At 37.5% G+C, this 20314-nt stretch overlaps 1 protein-coding gene across 1 annotated transcript in view; it reads right to left on the bottom strand.

Moving 5' to 3' along the window:
• LOC123556048 (uncharacterized) overlaps positions 1-18994 on the bottom strand; it is a 33884-nt gene extending 14890 nt beyond the window's left edge. The window contains exons 1-14 of the mRNA XM_053547590.1: positions 18706-18994; positions 17685-17824; positions 13450-13606; positions 12109-12927; positions 11008-11147; positions 8312-8486; positions 7677-7898; positions 6852-6920; positions 6480-6584; positions 5267-5406; positions 4864-5032; positions 3554-4222; positions 2201-2355; positions 556-736 (exon numbers count right to left, since the gene is read on the bottom strand). Of these exons, the coding sequence (XP_053403565.1) occupies positions 556-736; positions 2201-2355; positions 3554-4222; positions 4864-5032; positions 5267-5406; positions 6480-6584; positions 6852-6920; positions 7677-7898; positions 8312-8486; positions 11008-11147; positions 12109-12927; positions 13450-13606; positions 17685-17824; positions 18706-18841 (3277 nt within the window). The 5' untranslated portion in view covers positions 18842-18994. The remainder of the gene's footprint in view (positions 1-555; positions 737-2200; positions 2356-3553; positions 4223-4863; positions 5033-5266; positions 5407-6479; positions 6585-6851; positions 6921-7676; positions 7899-8311; positions 8487-11007; positions 11148-12108; positions 12928-13449; positions 13607-17684; positions 17825-18705) is intronic.
• Positions 18995-20314: the final 1320 nt, after the last annotated feature.

Genomic DNA, 20314 nt, shown 5'->3' with positions numbered 1-20314 from the left:
AACAACAAAATTTCATGCCCACAAAATTGAATGATTTCACAGTATCCAGATTTCATCTAGACTACTGTGCTGGAGACTGCACTCAAACTCAATGAAAACATATGACACAGATACAGTTGTTTATCTAGATTTTATCTGTTCTACTGTGCTGAATATTGCACTCGGATTCACTGAAAATGCAACAGACAGAGACACATAGTAGATTAACTGGATTTCATTTGTAATACATTGCTAGAAATTGCACTCAGGTTAACCTAAAACATACAGATAGAGACATGCAGTAGATTAACTGTTTTTCATCTGTTTTACCGTGCTGGAGGTTGCACTCGAATTCACTAAAAATGTTAACATTAGCTTATTTTTATTTCATCTGTTCTACTATGCTAGAAATTTCATTCAGATTCAATGAAAACAGGACAGATGGAGATACATAACAGTTTAGCCGGATTTCAAGCAATAGCCCTTTCCCTAGAAAATATTACACCATTCCCATATCTGAGAGTACTTGTCCCTTTTCCCCTAGATAAAAGAATAACCCTCTTAAAGTTATCTTACCTTTCTTATCTTGAGTTTGGAAGCGTTGCCAGAGTAAATCGTCATCCACTGATTCTGTATGAAAACATTCCGAGGTCCTATCTTGATACAGCTTGGCATACTGATCCAGTAGAGAATTGTAAGATATCTGGTCTGTTGTGTTTGACTGTATCTCCATAAACAGATCTTTTCTGATATTTTTCTGTCATAACAAAAATATGGTAATTAAACTGCCTTATTTATTAGACTGGTTATCGATTTCTCAATATCAAATAATATCACAGTCCAATTTAAACAGGACATTTTTGGTTACAGAGGAACAGCCTGGAATTTACTTAATGCATAGAGCAGATGAACCAGCCAATGAATGCATTGCTCTGTTATTTAAGATCATTTTAAGTAAGACCTATAATTGATATAAATGATATAAACCAATTAAGTCCTGTCTTTGAAGTATATCAAAGATCTTTTTAAAATACATGACCACCTAATATAATTAGCACAGGATGCATTCAACAAGTAAAACAACTGGAAACTTCAAGGAACTAGAATGTGTCTGTAGGACACAGGGTGTGCCCTCCACTGGTACATTTGTCACAAACAAGGGGCAATAATTCACATATTTGCAGTCTTAATGGGGTATAGCCTCAACAAACATTTTATGTAAAGGATTCATTATTTTAGGCCATATACTTTTTGAGCTATGAGCATCACAAACAAAAAACCCACTATTTTGGCTATTTCAAGGGCCATAACTCTATAATAAGCACAAGATTCTCAAGAAGAATGCTAAGTGTGCAAGGTCACATCATGATAAAGACTCAAGCAAGGTTTCATAAATTTACATCAAATACTTTTTGAGCTTAGGCACATAATCAGGTGAAAATGTGCATTTTTTTTACTATTTCAGGAGCCATAACTTTAAAAATAGGGGGTGGAGCCAGCCAAAATATAAGAGCTGAGCAAGTTTATATCATGATAAAGACTTATGCAAGTTTTCAACCATTTATATTAAATACTTTTTGAGCTAGATGTGTCACAAGATGAAAATGTGCATTTTAGACTATTTCAAGGGCCATAACTCTGAAAACAGGGGGCGGACCTAAATGAAAAATAGGTGCACAAGTTCATATCATAATTAAGACTCATGCAAGGTTTCATGAATCTATATCAAATACTTTTTGAGCTAGGCGTGTCACAAGGTGAAAATTTGCATTTTTGACTATTTCAGGGGCCATAACTTTGAAAATAGGGGGCGCACAAGTTCATATCATGATAAAGACTCATGCAAGGTTTCATCAATTTAAATCAAATACTTTTCGAGCTAGGCGTGTCGCGAACTTCGGACATACGCACAGAAGTTCTCACAGATGGACCTTTATTGGGTATTTCTTTTGTATAAAAAGTGGAGATTGTCCTGACAAAGTAAATAATTAAGCCATAAATTTCTGGACCCCATTTCATGAAGCATTTTTTGAACAAAGTTTGAACTCAATGAAATTCATTTTAACAAGTGGCAATGTTGGCAGTTACTTGCAGAGAACAAGTAAGAACTGGTACTGAAACCAGAAATACTGGTTAGGTTAACTGCCCGCATAACTGAAGTATCCTCGAAAAAAGGGTGCTAAACAAACTAGGCTTGACGCGTCAGCTTGTTTATACTTACAAAGAAACTTTCACGATGATTTCTGCTGCAAACATGGAACAACATTTCTCTAGCTGCCAGGTGTTTACTGTCTGTATTACCACAAATATCACACCTGTACAGAGGGGGGAAGTCTTCCCGCACTGAATGCTTTATTTCACAGATGTAGTCAAGACCTGAAAGAATAATTATCAGTTTTTTAATTTCACATAATTATATAAGTAACTTCTATCACACAGCTCATGTATGTTCTTATAAATGATTTGTTTGTTTGTTTGTTTTGGGTTTAATGCCATTTTTCAACAGTATTTCAGTCATGTAATGACAGGCAGTTAACCCTAACCAGTGTTCCTGGATTCTGTACCAGTACAAACCTGTTCTCCGCAAGTAACTGCCAACTTCCCCACAAGAATCAGAGGTGGAGGACGAATGATTTCAAGCACAATGTCTTTTATCAAATCGTCACAGAGAACATACGCCCCGCCCGAGGATCTAACTCATGACCCCGCAATCCGTAGACCGATGCTCTCCCTATTGAGCTAAGCGGGTCTTATAAATGACACAACTGTTTAATAATTTCAATTACATTGCACGTATGCCTGAATTGATTAACAGGAAATACAGATGTTTATGTGAAAATGCCTGTTTTAAACACTATAATATATTCACCATGGTCACATCTGTGGTTTAAAAATTTCATCAGTCTGTGTCTGGTACAGGCTGGAACAATATGTATTATATAGATATTTTGGAAAAGCCAGATGACAAATTAGGCAAAGAGAAAAATTTGGGCAAACCCAAAGTTCTACTGAATGAAGTTAGACTGTGTGTCTAATTAAACAAGGAGCTGCGTTCAATAAACGCTTGATGCCCCCGGTGACATCCTTGTCGATACAAAGCAACCTAAGTCCAAAACGAGGTCATGGTCAAACTGAGGTCAGGTGATGTTTGAAGATGAGGAATGGTCACAGGCTACATCTGTATTAGTATCAATTCATTCTTGTAAGCGGTATTGATGCTAGACGAAACGGCCCCATTTGGTTAACCAAGAGATGGCCCATATAAAGCAACCCAAGTCCAAAATGAGGTCAAGGTCAAACTGAGGTCAGGTGATGTCTGAAGATGAGGAATGGTCACAGGTTACATCTGCATTAGTATCAAGTCATTCTAGTAAGAGGTATTGATACCAGACGAAACAGTCCCAATTGGTTAACCTCGTATGGACGCACGAATGGACAGGACAATCACTATATGCTTTCCGCATCAGTAGACCTGGGGGCATAAAAATTAACACAATTTTGTTAAAGTTCTAAAAAAACATTTATCTCCAGCTCTGAAGACTAGCACTTTTCCAACACTGTTTCTATCACTCACCTATCATGGATGTATGAGGCCATTCATCTATTAACTGTTGTAAAGTGTTGTGCTTTTTCTCCTCTTTCACTGAATCTCTTACTTTTTTATATTGATTTATGTCAGTCATTTTATCACTAGATTTCTGAAGATTCGAGTCAACTGCAGACACAGCCTGGCTCCTCATTCTTTTCTTTCTTGGACTATCAGTTCTCTGTTTTTCAACATTTTCTTGACTTCCACTATCACTTTCTAAAGTTCTTTTCAACTGAACATTTTCCGCAGATCTAGGAACTCCTTCCTTTCCGGCAGAAAACTTGTCATCACTTTGTCTCTTTACATACTTATCATTCCTCTGACATGCACTCTCAGTTGGATCACAACTCTTTTCTAGAGGGTCATTACTCCCACTATTTTTCACAGGCCCAGACCTGTGAGTTTTTCTTTGCTTGTCACGATTGCAACTACCTCCAGGGCTGCTGACTGCTCTCATACGTTTTACATTACAATCCTTTTCATTGTTTCCTTTTTCTAGGCTAAGATTTTCTTTAAAACGATTATTTTCAGAATTCTGCATGTCAGAATCTTTAAGCACGGGTCTTACAGTTTTTGTAGACACATCACTACTTCCAAGTCTTTTTCTATCACATTTATTTCTTACAACCTCCTGATTGCTGCTGGATGTTTTATCTGTAAGGAAAAAAAACAACAACACTTAATCATTCTTAGAATTTTATAGCGCATCAAAACCTTGGCAAAATGTAACTGCCTGAAGATAATTATGTTAACCCTGCAGGATGGTCATTGCCTGCACTGTTCGCTATCCTGTCAGTAAATTTTCAGTGAACACCCCCTTCAAATAATAAATGGTACTGCCCAAACTGAATGACAGACCTGTCCATTTTAGAAATTTAGCAGGGTGAAGGTTAAAGAATTTGTCAAGCACCTCAGAATTCACATTTAAATCCTCACTCAACCTTTGACCTCCACGGTACTATTCTGTACCTTAGAATTCATAGCTGATTCCATCACTCACCTTTGACCTCCACGATACTGTTCTGTACCTCAGAAGTAACATTTAACTCCATCACTCACCTTTGACCTCCACGATACTGTTCTGTACCTCAGAAGTAACATTTAACTCCATCACTCACCTTTGACCTCCACGATACTGTTCTGTACCTCAGAAGTAACATTTAACTCCATCACTCACCTTTGACCTCTAGGTACTGTTCCATACCTCAGAATTCAAATTTAAATCCATCACTCCCCTTTAACCTCCATGATAACTGTTCTGTACATTAAAATCTGTACCTAAATCAATCACTCACCTCTGACCTCCATGGTTCTGTTCTGTACCTCAGAATTCAATTCTAACATCACCTCCATCTCTCTCACATCCCCCTCAGTGCTTGCTATTTCCTTAGCAAATCCGTCAACAGACATTGCTGCAGGGTTGTTAGATGTCACAAGGTCATACAAGTATTGGTAATTGGATTTCTATAACATCACACAAAATATTTTGTTATTTCTGAATAACATTTTTCACTTAATTTTTGCTAAACTGATCACGTCCCATGGGAAAGTCATATTTTGATGTCAAAATTATATACAATAGATTTTAATACAACTTTGATATTTTTAAGTGTATATGTTTTCTTTCATGTGGTCAAATAAAAGATATATGTTTTTGAGTGCATATGTTTGAGATAACAGCACAGCACAGAAAATTACCATATACTGCAGTCTGTGGTCATGGGAGGTCACATGATCAAATATCTTCATGGAGCAAAGTCTTTTCTCACACAGGAAACACAGATACCAGGGTTGGGCATTCACATCTGGAAGCTGGAACTCTGTAATCTCCTTTAAACCTGCAGGAAAATAAAGAAATTTCATAATATCTATGTCTAACATTCTTTTCTATTTTTTGCCACTGGGGTTTTTAGTCACACCAACACTGCATCAGAGTGTAAGGCAATATTCTTCAAGTTTTTGATGGCAGAGGAAGAGCCATGGTGCCACCCCTGGCACTAATGCAGGCATGGCAGGGTCTTTCAATAGTATAACCACAAACTGTATGCAACCCAACCAAATATCTCCTCACATGAAAGAATTCTACAAGTCGTGATTCTGAACCATACAGCAGTAAGGGTTAAATGATGGTGCATTTGTGACTTTTAACCACTCCAGGTCTAACATTTTCTGGTCCTAAGTTGAAAATTTGACAAAATGTTGCACCAAGGACAGCATATGCCAGTTAAAGGCAAATCATGTGCACTTTAAATAATGAAAGCTTCATTAGTAAAAAACAACAACAAGTAAACCCAGTTTTTCAGGTAATGCTGATAGTTTCTTCATGCTAGACAGGAGAAGTTTCAATGTCTGAAGTGTATTATTTAGATTGAGACTAACAGATCTCTAACAGTGCCTTTTATCCTTACAGATAGATTGTAGACAGAATAAATTGCAGACCATAAGCACTGATGCAAACAGGCCCATAATTGTCCTCGACAAGATTACTATAAAATGAACTAATCTCCTGGGTATAAATTTTGTAATTTTGCCAAACGTCTATTTTGCTCAAATTTGACCTTGTGGATTTCCATTTACCAAGATAAAAGAATGGGATCTGTGCTTGTTTGCTGTGATGTAATTCAATGGACTCTGTGTATGTGTGTGTGTGTTCGGGTTTAACGTCTTTTTCAACAATTTTTCAGTCATATAAACGACGGTGTCTACTTGTAGCAGTGAGCACAATGCCCAACTTTATAGTGCTGCCTCACTGGAATACCACGACCTCCCGCACTCAAAGCGGACGCTCTACCACTAGGCTACCGAGGTGGTAACTCAATGGACTGACTGACACAAGCACAAAATCCATGATATTTAGTCCCCTGTAACGAATATCGATGATTTCTCAATAAGCACTGCCTATACTGCTTACCTGTAAGTGGTATTTTTCCAGCCTTGTCTCCATAGGTTGATAAGAACTTGGACCTTCTCTGACATTTGACAATTTCCTGGTTACTGATCCTCTCACGAAGTTTCTCTGAAACAACATAAATTATGAATGAATTGGACAACAAAGTCACATTTGAGAATATTCTGGCCTTAAATACTAACAAATCACTGACTTTTTAGAGTCCTGTATTTTGTTCTTTAAGACCAAAAAGAGGTCAGGCCATGAAAACGTATTTCATTTTCATATTTGATTTAACTAGTTTTATTAACTTCACATGTTATAGTATATACACAAAATGATAAAAGTAAAGTACAAAACTTGAATCACAATCTCAGAATCCATGTCAAGACATACCATATTCTTTTTTCCAGATGTAAGTTTCACCTGCCCTCTCTGCAACACTAGCAGCTACACCTGTAGACTCTGTAACAGAAGAACTAATATTATTTTTTAGCTTATCAATGCAGACTACAAAGCCCTTATGTCATATAATATTGTTCAAGATTTATAATAATGAAATTAACCAAACTGAAGAGATAATACATGCTTTTATTTAAGGCCACTTTGAAATTTTTAAACTGTAACATTCAAGGTAAAATTGTTCGCCTACTTTTCATGGTCAATCCTGATATCAAAGGTGATACTTTTTCACTGTGACATCACAGGCAAAATTCTTACACTCTTGACATCAAATATGACACTGTTACAGTGTGACATCGAAGAAGACTTTATTACACTGTGGCATCAAAGGCAATACTGTAAGTGTGACATCTAAGGCAAGAGTTCTATTACATTGTGTCATCAAAGGCAATATTGTTACACTCTTGACATCAAACATGATACTGTTAGTGTGACATCAATAGCAAGACTTCTGTTACATTTGTCATCAAAGACAATACTGTCACACTCCTACCATCTAATACAATACTGTTACACTCTGACATCTGCACTGTGGTTTTCTTGCTGAAATAAGTGCTTTGATGCATGTCCAGCAATAAGTGAGGCATCACAGTTGCCAGTACCAACTCTTCCAGGAAATTACTAGATAGTGATACATCAGAATCATACTTAACTAAATGAGTTTACACAAAAAACATAGAAATATTTTTGACGAAGAAAATTGTTCATGACTGTACCAAAATGAAAACAAAAACACAAACTGAAGAGAAACACAATTACCAGCATCTGTCATCATTTTGTTCTGACCCTCTCTACAGCCATGACTAATTTTGTTGATATCTGCCGTCTTGTCTTCTATATCTTTCATAATGTCTTTAACCTGTTCTTTGATTCTCTCTTCAGCTGCTGTGGGTTTTTGTGGCTTGGACTGTACTGTCTGTGACATCTGTTTCAATTTTTCCAGACTATACACATCTTTCCACGGTGATGTGTACTCTAAGTCTTTAAACAGAAAGAAAATTATTCTGGTTTTGAAACATACTTCTCTTCATTGATCATTTCTGTCAAGTATGAATAAATACACCTTGAATAACATATTTTGTCAGCATATCTGAGTAAAAACTCAGGCTTGGGAAAGTAATGTTAACAAGGAAGTCAAAACTGGCTTTTCAAACGTTTTCTATTTTAAGTAACAGTGACCTTGACTTTAGTGACCAATATCTTCTTCTTGAACAACAAAACAGAAAAGAACGAATTGTGGTGGCTGGGGTATACAGGTAAGTTCAATGATAACCAGCAATCTGCCGGTTTAAGGGATTACTCTATTAAGAAGATATTACAAGAACATGATTGTCATTTCATATTGAACTTACCTAGGCTATAGTAAATTCAGAAATGGTAACAAGGTAAGTTACCTGTCACAGATTTCATTTCTATGTAGACTGGTCTACCGTCTTTCCCGTCTTTTATAAGAACTTTCCGCAGCACGCAATCTTCTCGACCATATGTTGCATCTATCCAGCAACAGTAATTCTCTAACAACTGCGGAGCACGCTTTATCTGCTCACATAATTCTGTATAATTTTTCTCCTAAAATATACAAATAATTGGATCCGATACATTAAATACCTATACATGTGTACTCACTCACTCATCTTGCAGATTTAGTGGAGAAAATTGTTAACGTATTCCATATAGCAATATAAGGGGAAGAATTCAACTTTTTTTGCACTTGCAAATTTCAGAGTAAAAGAAATTTCATCTAACAAGACAGCTAAATCCCCCGCCACTGTTCTGGATAGTGAAAGGGTAAACATTTGACCTTTAGTTGTGACCTTGACCTTGAACTGACATGGCGGACTCATGAATTCTGCACAATGACTTGATGAGGTGATCATTTGACCCAAGTTTCATGAAAATCCTTCAAGGGGTTTAGGAGATACAGAGCTCAAACCTTTGACCTTGAGTTGTGACCTTGACCTTGAGTTGACATAGCTGACTCATGAGTTCTTGATGAGGTGATCATTTGACCCAAGTTTGATGAAAATCCTTCAAGGGGTTTAGGAGAATACAGAGTGGACACAAAATGAAAGGCTCAAACATTTGACCTTCAGTTGTGACCTTGACCTTGAGCCGGTATGGCTGACTCATAAGTTCTGCACATCGTTTTGATGAGATGATCATTTGACCCAAGTTTTATTAAATTCCTTCAAGGGGTTAAGGAGATATAGAGCGGACACAAAATGGAAGGCTAAAAATTTTGACCTTGAGTTGTGACCTTGACCTAGAGCTGGCATGGCTCACTCATGAGTTCTGCACATGGCCTTGATGAGGTGATCATTTTACCCAAGTTTCATATGAATCCTTCAAGGGAATTAGGAGATACAGAGTAGACACAAAATGGAAGGCTCAAACCTTTGACCTTCAGTTGTGACCTTGACCTTGAGCCGGCATGGCTGACTCATAAGTTCTGCATATCGCCTTCATGAGGTGACCATTTGACCCTAGTTTGATGAAACTCCTTCAAGGGGTTTAGGAGATATACAGTGGACACAAAATGGAAAGCTCAAACTTTTCACCCTAAGTTGTGACCTTGACCTTGAGCTGACATGGCTGACTCATGGGTTCTGCACATCGTCTTGATGAGCTGATCATTTTACCCAAGTATTATCAAATTCCTTCAAGGGGTTAAGGAGATATAGAGCGGACACAAAATGGAAGGCTCAAACCTTTGACCTTCAGTTGTGTCCTTGACCTTGAGCCGGCATGGCTGACTCATAAGTTCTGCACATCGCCTTCATGAGGTGACCATTTGACCCGAGTTTGATGAAACTCCTTCAAGGGGTTTAGGAGATATACAGTGGACACAAAATGGAAGGCTCAAACCTTTCACCCTAAGTTGTGACCTTGACCTTGAGCCAGCATGGCTGACTCATGGGTTCTGCATATAGTCTTGATGAGGTGATCATTTGACCAAAGTTTTATAAAATTCTTTCTAGGGGTTAAGGAGATATAGAGCGGACACAAAATGGAAGGCTCAAACATTTGACCTTCAGTAGTGACCTTGACCTTGAGTCGACAAGGCTGACTCATGGGTTCTGCCCTTCGTCTTGATAAGGTGATCATTTGACCCAAGTTTCATGAAAATCCTTCAAGGGGTTAAGGAGGATGAGGTGATCATTTGACCCAAGTTTCATGAAAATCCTTCAAGGGGTTAAGGAGATATGGAGCGAACACGAAAGTGCTACGGACGGAAGGACAGACAGTGACCATTCCTATAACCCCCCACCATTTGTGGCGGGGGATTAATAACAACTTTACTTGAAATTTTTTTTCAACTGTTTTGATGGATAATTATATACATAAATACGTTGCAAACTTTTTTGCCAACATATCACCAAGCCAAGAGAAATAGGACTGTGTATCTATAATTGAAGATAAAATATCACCATGCAATTAAATTTCTGCAATGTAGTCTATGTAGTACTCACACTGTGTAAATTGTTTTAGTTATGTAAAGGCGGGCAGTTAACCTAACCAATGTTACTTGATTCTGTACCAGTACAAACCTGTTCTAGCCAAGTAACTGCCAACTTTCCCTCATGAATCAAGAGGCGGAGGACGAATGATTCATAAATCAGAGTTGGAGGACGAATGATGTCAGACACAATGTCCTTTATCAAGTCACTGACCGGGGCTCAAACTCACCACCTCGCAATTAATAGATCAGCGCTCTCCCTATTGGGCTAAGGGGGCAAGCTAGCACCATGTAAAAGCATCATCAGTCGATGCATAGTGTAAAACATCACAATGAATGAATATTTACAGCAGACTAAAACAGAAAGTTAAAGAAATGGAAACTGTTCGTCATTTCCAGTTTTTGCACTCTTGGGGAAAAAGTCTATGGTATTTTTCAAAATGTACTCGCATTTTGCCAGCATGCAAGCATAACATTGAACCCTAAATACCGGCAAAAAACCCTTAACCGTTTTGGTAGAAGGTTATCCAAAGGCAAATATCAGTAAAATTAGTTTCCAGTTGGGCCAGTGGTTTCTGACAAGGATATTCCACTAAAAACAAATATTTGGAAAAGTGAGCTAAACATTCGTACCAAATACTTGAATCTGTGCACAAAACTTGTCAGATGTTTACATATGGTTGCTATGGTGAAGGTCAAACAGCAAAGTTTACATTGATATGATATAGGATCCTCCGAGGACTTGTCTATTGTTTCATGTATATACTGCAAACCTGCAAGAGAAATTATAAATAATCCAGTATTGCTGCAACATCATTAAACTACAGTGAAACAGCACTCACACATGCACTGATTACTAGAGCATCCAGTCTTACTTAATTCTTGCATTCCCTGGCAGTTTTCTTTATATTTTCTAGTGTTGGATCACTCGAAACACTGGTCAAACATTTTGCTTTATATCTCCTTATGATCAGTATCTTATTGTATATAAAGTTACGAACTTTTTATTACATAACATGTTTGAAACAAGTCGAAGGAGAACAGCAATGCTCGACTATTCAACAGCCTTGTCATTAAAGTTAATTGAATGAATACCAGTCAGATTTTTAAACATCCAAAACAGTTTTAGAACCTGTGCACTGCATGTCAGATCATCAAAGTGAACAAGTGTATAAAGTTTAAATCCATTCCCATTAGTAGGTACTGAAATACGATCTTATATAGAAAAACTTAACCAGAAATTGCTACATTGAAAAGGGGCATAATTTTGTAAAGAAGCAAAATATGGAACCCGTGCACTGTAAGTCAGTTCATCACAATAAATAAGTAAGTGAACTTTCAATCCATTTCCAAAAGGTGATTTACTGAGATAAAAGCTTACACACAAATACTGTAAAATCATTAAATTTCATGGGCATGAAATTTTGTGGTTTTGGTCAAAACAGCAATTTTGTAGGGATATGAATTGGTGGATTTCAACTTTTGAACATGAAATGAATGGGAATTTTACTTGTTCGTTAGGATTAAATTTCGTGGATTGACTCAACCACGAAAATTAGTCCCCCATGAATATTAATGATTTAACAGTAATTAATAAAACTGTGACACTGATTCGGACACCGACAAATAGGAGAGTGCAATACGTCCACCTATTCTTCAAATAGTCAAGCAACTGAAATATTGTTAAATGTTAAAATTTTATTGTGTATTTTGAACATAGCAACATGTGCTTACCAATGACAGGTTTTTCACCACATTCTATCTTCAACAACTTGTAAATATTGATGTTGTCCAATTCTGGTTTCCACCGCACATGGGATGCAGAAACTGGTCCATTTTTGTGTATCAAAACATCTTTTTGTTGCTGCTCTGGTTTTTTTCCAACCTCAGGTTTCTGGCGTACCTGTGACAGTTTTTGGCATATCTGTGATGATTTCTGTTGTGCCTGTGATGGTTTTTGTTGTACCTGTGATGGTTTTTGTTGTACCTGTGATTGTTTCTGGCATACCTGTGATGATTTCTGTTGTACCTGTGATGGTTTCTGGTGTACCTGTGATGGTTTCTCTTGTCCCTGTGATGGTTTTTGTTGTACCTGTGATTGTTCCTGGTGTACCTGTGATGGTTTTTGTTGCATCTGTGATGTTTTCTGATTCTGATGTATCTGTGATGATTTCTGATGTATCTGTGATGATTTCTGATGTTCCTGCGATGGCTTTTGTTGCATTTGTGATGGTTTTCGGAGTGCTTTAGAAGACGTTTGGCTTTTATGAGGTTTCTGGATGGTTTCTGATGCTTTACCGAATTCCTTCGAAGATGGTTGGTGTACCTGTGCTTTCTGCTGCATCTGTGATGGCTTTTTGAGTACCTGGGAAGACTTTTCATATTTTTGAGCAGGTTTCTGGTCGCCTCTTGTAGCCTCAGCATGTTTTTGGTATCCTTTGGGTTTCTCTGATGACTCTGAACTGGGTAAGGAAGCACGATGTTTATCCAGATTTTGAGGTAACTTGGACTGTTTCTTTTCTCTAGCAACTGTTTCTGATTTGATGTTATCTCCTGTCAGACAAACAAAAACAAATGTATTGAAGAAACAACTGAATATGCAAAACAGATGTGCAAGAAGAAGATTCCCAATGTTTTCACTCCTTGTTAATAAAAGGCTAATATACTTTAATTTGAAAAGAACTGAGCTATACCATAACTATAGAGCTGTTACCTCTGATCAACGTAATGTAACCTTATGCAAGAACTAACAGTTGTCTAGAAGCAACAATGTTGAATTCCAACACTGCAGTTACTGTTTTTAACATGACTCTGTCTAACTGTTTTTTACATAACTTCTTTAATACCCATTTGATTCAAGGAATTTTTTGTTCGTTTGTTAAACATCACACTGACACACTGATTGGTAATATGATGACTTTCCAGATTTTGTTGGTAGAGGAAGACCCCAAGTGCCTCTTTGTTCATTGTTTCAGGCAAGGATGGGCACCTGGGTAAAACCACAGACCATCAGTAAGCAAGCTGGATGGCTTCCTCACATTAAAGAATTCTACAACCAAAGTGCTATACTTTTACCTTGTTGTTTGTCCTTCAACCTGACCATGACTACATTAATGGCCTCCAGCCCCTCCGTCTGCCTCAGTTCCCTCACATGGAAATCTGTCATCTTTTTCTTCACTTGTTCCTCAGATTCTAGCAGAACTTTACCATAGATGTACGGATGATCTTGTTCCTGCAAAATACACCTCTTGAACTGAAATCTCGTGATTTGGGCAAAAAAGACTATCATAAAGGGGATATCAATTTGCGAATTAATTAATTAATGGGAATTTCACTCGTTTCTTGGGATTTCATTTCGTGGATAAACTCACTGACAAAATCCATGAAAATTAGTTCCCCATGAAGACGAGATTTCACAGTAATTTAATATTAATCATTCACACTTTAAGCCCAATCATCCTATCAAGTTTGAAGATTTTGGGTCAAATGCATCTGAAGGTACCATGCAGAAATATTTTTTAATGTTTAGGTCCCTATGGCCTTGACCTTTTACTGATTGACCCCAAAAACAAAAGGGGTCATCTACTTCATATGCCAAATCAAGATATATTAATGGAAGATACTGGGACCAGTGGTTCTCAAGTAACCTAGTGGAAACCGTTTACAAGGTTAAAGCCCCTGTGACCTAGACCTTTGATCTATTGAACCCCAAACAAGAGGGCCATGATGGCCCTATATCGCTCACCTGTTATCATTGCACTTGAGGACAAGAAGGTCCTCAGAAAAAATATCTAAGTCCAAAGGACAGGAACAACTAAGGGAAGAAATTAAACCAAAAAGAAAAAAAAAATTCTTACAAGGTACAAATATGTCAAAATACACCTAAAAATTGGAGGTACCATCCATGTTGTATCACAGAAAAGTGGTCTCGGTTTTTCCCTATGGCCAATAATAAAAAAAGTTACTAAAACAAGCTATTTATAGTAACGTAAAAGGGAATTAATTAAAAAAAAAAAAAATGATTGTAAGTTAACAAAAGAAGCATCTGCCAAATAAATCTGTTGACATAAATGAAATTTCAGATCAGTATCTTCATTAGTTATGGAGATATACCCATTTTAATTTGAAACAAGAGCCATGTTAGACATGGCCAATCCCCCCGCCGGGCATATTATAATTGAAGGCTAAAGTTCCTGGCAAGTTAGTGTCTGAAAGTATTAATTTTGGGGAAAGCTTTGAAGAACCATTTAGTTGTGGTCCGCATCAGGGGTTTTAAAGATGTGAAAGAAAGAATAAGTCAGTGGTGAGGTGGTTTACTGCTAAATTTTATTAATTTTCATGAACAGTATAGCTATGATGTTTTCTATATGGCTACTGTAAAAAGAAGGAATGGAAAGCTAACAGGGAACACGAGTGCCAGAATGTCACAATATATGCCCGTCACAGCAAATTTCTTTAGTCTAGCAGCTGTATTTGCAAATGGAATTTTAATTTTGTGGTTGTTTAGTAATCATTGTAAGTCTTTTGTTTTTCTAAGTCCACAAAAAACTCCTTACCAGGTAGATATCTTAAAATACACGTAAATTTGGAAAGTAACATCCATGTTGTACCACAGAAAAGTGGTCTTGTTTTTTCCCTATGGTCAATTATAAAAAAGTTACAATATAAGTTATTTATAGTAACAACTAAGGGGAGTTAATCTTAAAAAAAAAAAAAAAAAAAAAAATTGCAAGTCCACAAAAAAATCTTTACCAGGTAGAGATTGGTCAAAATACACTTCAAAATTGGATGTAGCATGCATGTTGTACTACAGAAAAGTTGTCTCGATTTTTCCCTACGACTAGTAATGAAAAAGTTACAATAAAAGCTATTTAAAGTAACAACAAAGGGAGGTAATTCTAAAGAAGGGAACTGCACATGACACTTCGTCTCATGATGGTGTATAATTGTGCCAAGTTACATCAAAATCCCTCCATGCATGAAGAAGAAATGCTTCAGACAATGTCATTCTTGTATCTGACCTTTGGCCTCTCAGTGTGACCTTGACCTTAGACCTAGGGACCTGGATCTTGCGCATGACATTCTGTCTCGTGGTGGTGAACATTTGTGCCAAGTTATATCAAAATCCCTCTATGCATGAAGAGGAAATGCTCCGGACAATTTTTTTAAAGAAAATATGATAAAGGGGAATAACTCAAAAAATAGGCAAGGTAGAGTTATTGTTCTTGCACACTGCACTTCCACCCAATGTGTTCTATCAGTGTATGAAGTTTGAAGAAAATCCCTCCAGTACTTTTGGAGTTATGCTCCGGACAAAATTTTTTAAGAAAATAAGATAAAGGGGAATAACTCAAAAAATAGGCAAGGTAGAGTTATTGTTCTTGCACACTGCACTTCCTCCCAATGTGTTCTATCAGTGTATGAAGTCTGAAGAAAATCCCTCCAGTACTTTTAGAGTTATGCTCCGGACAAAATTTTTTAAGAAAATAAGATAAAGGGGAATAACTCAAAAAATAGGCAAGGTAGAGTTATTGTTCTTGCACACTGCACTTCCTCCCAATGTGTTCTATCAGTGTACGAAGTTTGAAGAAAATCCCTCCAGTACTTTTGGAGTTATGCTCCGGACAAAGATCGTTGCGGACGCACGCACGCACGCACGCACGCACGCATGGAGAGCATTTCTAATATCCCCTTCGCCTTTGGCGGGGGGATAAATAAAGAGAGGTAATTTGACATAAAATCAGTCCATAGTTATCTACCCTCATTGGCTCAGTCCAACTAATGACAATAATGAAATTTCAATACGTCCTGTAAGTACTTACTGATATAAATCCATTTTGATTACAATCAGGGGAGGTAATCAGATATAAAATAATTCTGGAACCTACGAATGGATCTGATTTGTCATGGAATCCAAGATTTGTTGTTGTTGAAGATATTTTGGAAGTTTGTATCAAATAAAACCATAAATGAAGTCTCTATATGGCTGCAAAAGCCAAAATAGCCAATTTTGGACCTTTAAGGGGCCATAACTCTGGAACCCATGAAGGAATCTGGCCAGTTCAAGAAAGGAACCAAGATCTTGTAGTGATACAAGTTTTGTGCAAGTTTGGTTAAAATCAAATCATAAATGAAGCTGCTATTGTGCAGACAAGGTCAAATAGCTAATTTTGGCCCTTTCAGGGGCCATAACTCTGGAATCCATTAAGTGATCTGGCCTGTTCAAGAAAGGAACCGAGATCTTATGGTGACACAAGTTTTGTGCAAGTTTGATTAAATTCAAATCATAAATGAAGCTGCTATTGTGCAGACAAGGTCAAAATAGCTAATTCTGGCCCTTTCAGGGGCCATCACTCTGGAACCCATAATGGAATCTGGCCAGTTCAAGAAAGGAACCAAGATCATATGGTGATACAAGTTGTGTGCAAGTTTAGTTAAAATAAAATCATAAATGAAGCTGCTATTGTGCAGACAAGGTCAAAATAGCTAATTCTGGCCCTTTCAGGGGCATTAACTCTGGAACCCATCATGGAATCTGACCAGTTCAAGTAAGGAACCAAGATCTTATGGTGATACAAGTTGTGTGCCAGTTTGGTAAAAATTAAATTATAAATAAAGCTGCTATTGTGCAGACAAGGTCAAAATAGCTGATTTTGGCCCTTTCAGGGGCCATAACTCTGGAACCTATATTGGGATTTGGCCAGTTCAAGAAAGGAACCAAGCTCTTATGGTGATACAAGTTGTGTGCAAGTTTGGTTAAAATAAAATCATAAATGTAACCACTATCGTGCAGACAAGAAATTGTTGACGGACGCACGGACTGACGACGGACGACGGACGAAGGGTGATCACAAAAGCTCACCTTGTCACTATGTGACAGGTGAGCTAAAAACAACAGGGGTCATATACTTCACAAGCCTAATCATGCTATCAGGTTTGAATGTTCCGGGTTAAGTGGTTCTCAAGTTATTAAGCAAAAACCATTCACTCAACCGAAAGGCAGACATACCGACTAACGCAACAGACATGTGCATAGAAATTCTTTGTGGTGCTAAAAAAACTTATATAAGCCTACTGGCAGCTGCAGGCAACAGAGAGGAGAAATTTTCTTACCTGTAACATCTGGCTGATTAGTGTATTCAACATTCTTTTACCATTTGTAGCTTCACATACAGAAGTATTCCCCTTGTGACAATGTCTATAGCCTTCTTTTCCTTTTACTTTCTTATGTTTCACAAATAATTGGTCAGTCTGCTCTAACTGGTTTACTGTATAGTCTCAAAATTATACAAAGAAAATGACAATCATACCAGGTAATTGATGACATGCTGGTACCCACATACATGCTGATGTATGACAGATGGTGCCTGGCATGTAAACTTGCATAGGTCACAGAAATATCCATACAGTCCCCGTCCTGCCTTCTGTATCTCTGTCACATGTCTCAAACCTACAAAATAATATCATAATCTGTTACATTAACAGGATGACTTGGAAATAAAATTCTAATGGTAATAGTAAAATCTGGTATACTGGGACTGGATATCTCCTTTTTAACAGTGTTTCATTTTCATTTTGACACAATTCAACATCAAAACTTTTTTTAAGATAAAAAGTGACCATTTCTCGACAGAAGACAACACAAACAGCATTTACAGAACAAATGATCAATCCAATCACATGTTACTAGGACTTTTAACATTACTAGCTGGTAATGGTTACAGTACTAACATGCCAGAATCAGGATACATCAAATATGTTTTCCACCCATTTACTTTATTTTTCATTACACTTTCTTTTTATTTTGCAGGCCTTCTTTGCAATGCATGGCTCTAGGATGAGTTTGGGGTGCTCTGTGCTTCCAGGAAATCTACCCTTACCATTTATTTCTTAATGCAAAAGCAACATTTAATTCAGATTGCAGTCAAACTTATACTAAAGATGACCTCTACATAATGACACCTCTACAAAATCTCTACACAATGAAAATCTCTAGAGATCATAATATCTACATAAGGTCAATTTCTAATTAACTATGAACACGGCCTCTGCTTTGTTAGACAGACCACCTGTTAACACAGACTATCATTAGACTTAACAAAGGTGGTCTTTGAAGACAGATTTAACTGTAATTAACATGCCTACGGTCAAACCTGTATATAAAGACCAGGCTTGGGTAAGTCAAAAAGTGTTCTATATGTGCAGGTAGCTTTTATTCACACTTTATAATACACTGAAAATGTTTAAAGCAGAAATGCAACTTTTGATCTTTATAGAGAGCAGGTGGTCTCTGTTTACAGGTGATTGTTATTACAGGTGTTGGTGTATTACCGGCACAACAATCATGTTGTTTGTCTTCTCTGATGAGGTATCTGTAGTACAGCACACAACCCTTTCCTCCCTCTAGTTGTACAGGTTTAGCCACCTTGAGGACCTCCGGAACACCCAAAAACGGTACAAGTGCCATAGCCGGCTTCCACTGTGACCAAGTCCCACACCAGACTGGCAGATCACTGGATGACAAATGTTTCTTGGTTCCACACCTGACTGGCTGCTCACTGGATGACGTATTCTTACTTTTCCCACTTCCATTTATTTTCTTTGACTGCTGTTTGTATTGATCAATCTTTTCAAAGACACAAAACAAAATTTTCCTGATAAATGAGTTTGAAAATTTTTGTTCTGAAGATATTTAAACATGAAAAACTTTAATAAGACAAAATGGTGTGACTAAGACAGCAAATTGCTAAATACAGTAAAATCATTAAATCATGTTGGTCTAGAATCTTGAGGTCAGTGGCTAAAATGGCTATTTCAAATAAATATGTCCATTTTAAAAAAAATATTACATCAAGTAACAACTAGAAAATGCTTTTGTAAAAAAGTGCATGTCTCCCCCAATGCAAAGTCCTATAGGCAAGAAGTCAACAGGGGTCAGGAGCGAAAGTCAAAGAGACACTGATGGTTGGCTGCAATAGGGATCATGTACTTGGCATGTCCAATCATCCCGCTAAATTTCAACACTGATTTTACATGAACAAGCCACTGTGACCTTGACCTTTAATAGACTGACCCCAAAATCAATAGGGGTCATGTACTCTGCATGTTCAATCATCCTATGAAGTTTCAACATTCTGGGTTGAGAGGTTCTCAAGTTATTGATTGGAAATGGTTTTCCATGTTCAGGCCCCTGTGGCCTTGACCTTTAACAGAGTGACCCTAAAATCATTAGGGGTCATCTACTCTGCATGACCAATCATCCTATGAAGTTTCAACATTCTGGGTCAAGTGGTTCTCAAGTTACTGACCGGAAATGGTTTTCAATGTTCAGGCCCCTGTGACCTTGACCTTTCACAGAGTGACCCCAAAATCGTTAGGGGTCATCTACTCTGCATGACCAATCATCCTATGAAGTTTCAACATTCTGGGTCAAGTGGTTCTCTAGTTATTGATCGGAAATGGTTTTCCATGTTCAGGCCCCTGTGACCTTGACCTTTGATGGAGTGACCCCAAAATCAATAGGGGTCATCTACTCTTTATGACCAATCACCCTATGAAGTTTCAACATTCTGGGTCAAGTGGTTCTCTAGTTAATGATCGGAAATGGTTTTCAATGTTCGGGCCCCTGTGACCTTGACCTTTAATGGAGTGACCCCAAAATCGATAGGGGTCATCTACTTTGCATGTACAATCATCCTATGAAGTTTCAACATTCTGGGTCAAGTGGTTCTCTAGTTATTGATCGGAAATGGTTTTGAATGTTCAGGCCCCTGTGACCTTGACCTTTGACGGAGTGACCCCAAAATCGATAGGGGTCATCTACTTTGCATGTACAATCGTCCTATGAAGTTTCAACATTCTGGGTCAAGTGGTTCTCCAGTTATTGATCGGAAATGGTTTTCCATGTTCAGGCCCCTGTGACCTTGACCTTTGATGGAGT

Source organism: Mercenaria mercenaria, chromosome 7 (assembly GCF_021730395.1).
Source record: "Mercenaria mercenaria strain notata chromosome 7, MADL_Memer_1, whole genome shotgun sequence".
Lineage (NCBI taxonomy): Eukaryota > Metazoa > Mollusca > Bivalvia > Venerida > Veneridae > Mercenaria > Mercenaria mercenaria.
This window is presented reverse-complemented; position numbering and strand designations above follow the sequence as displayed.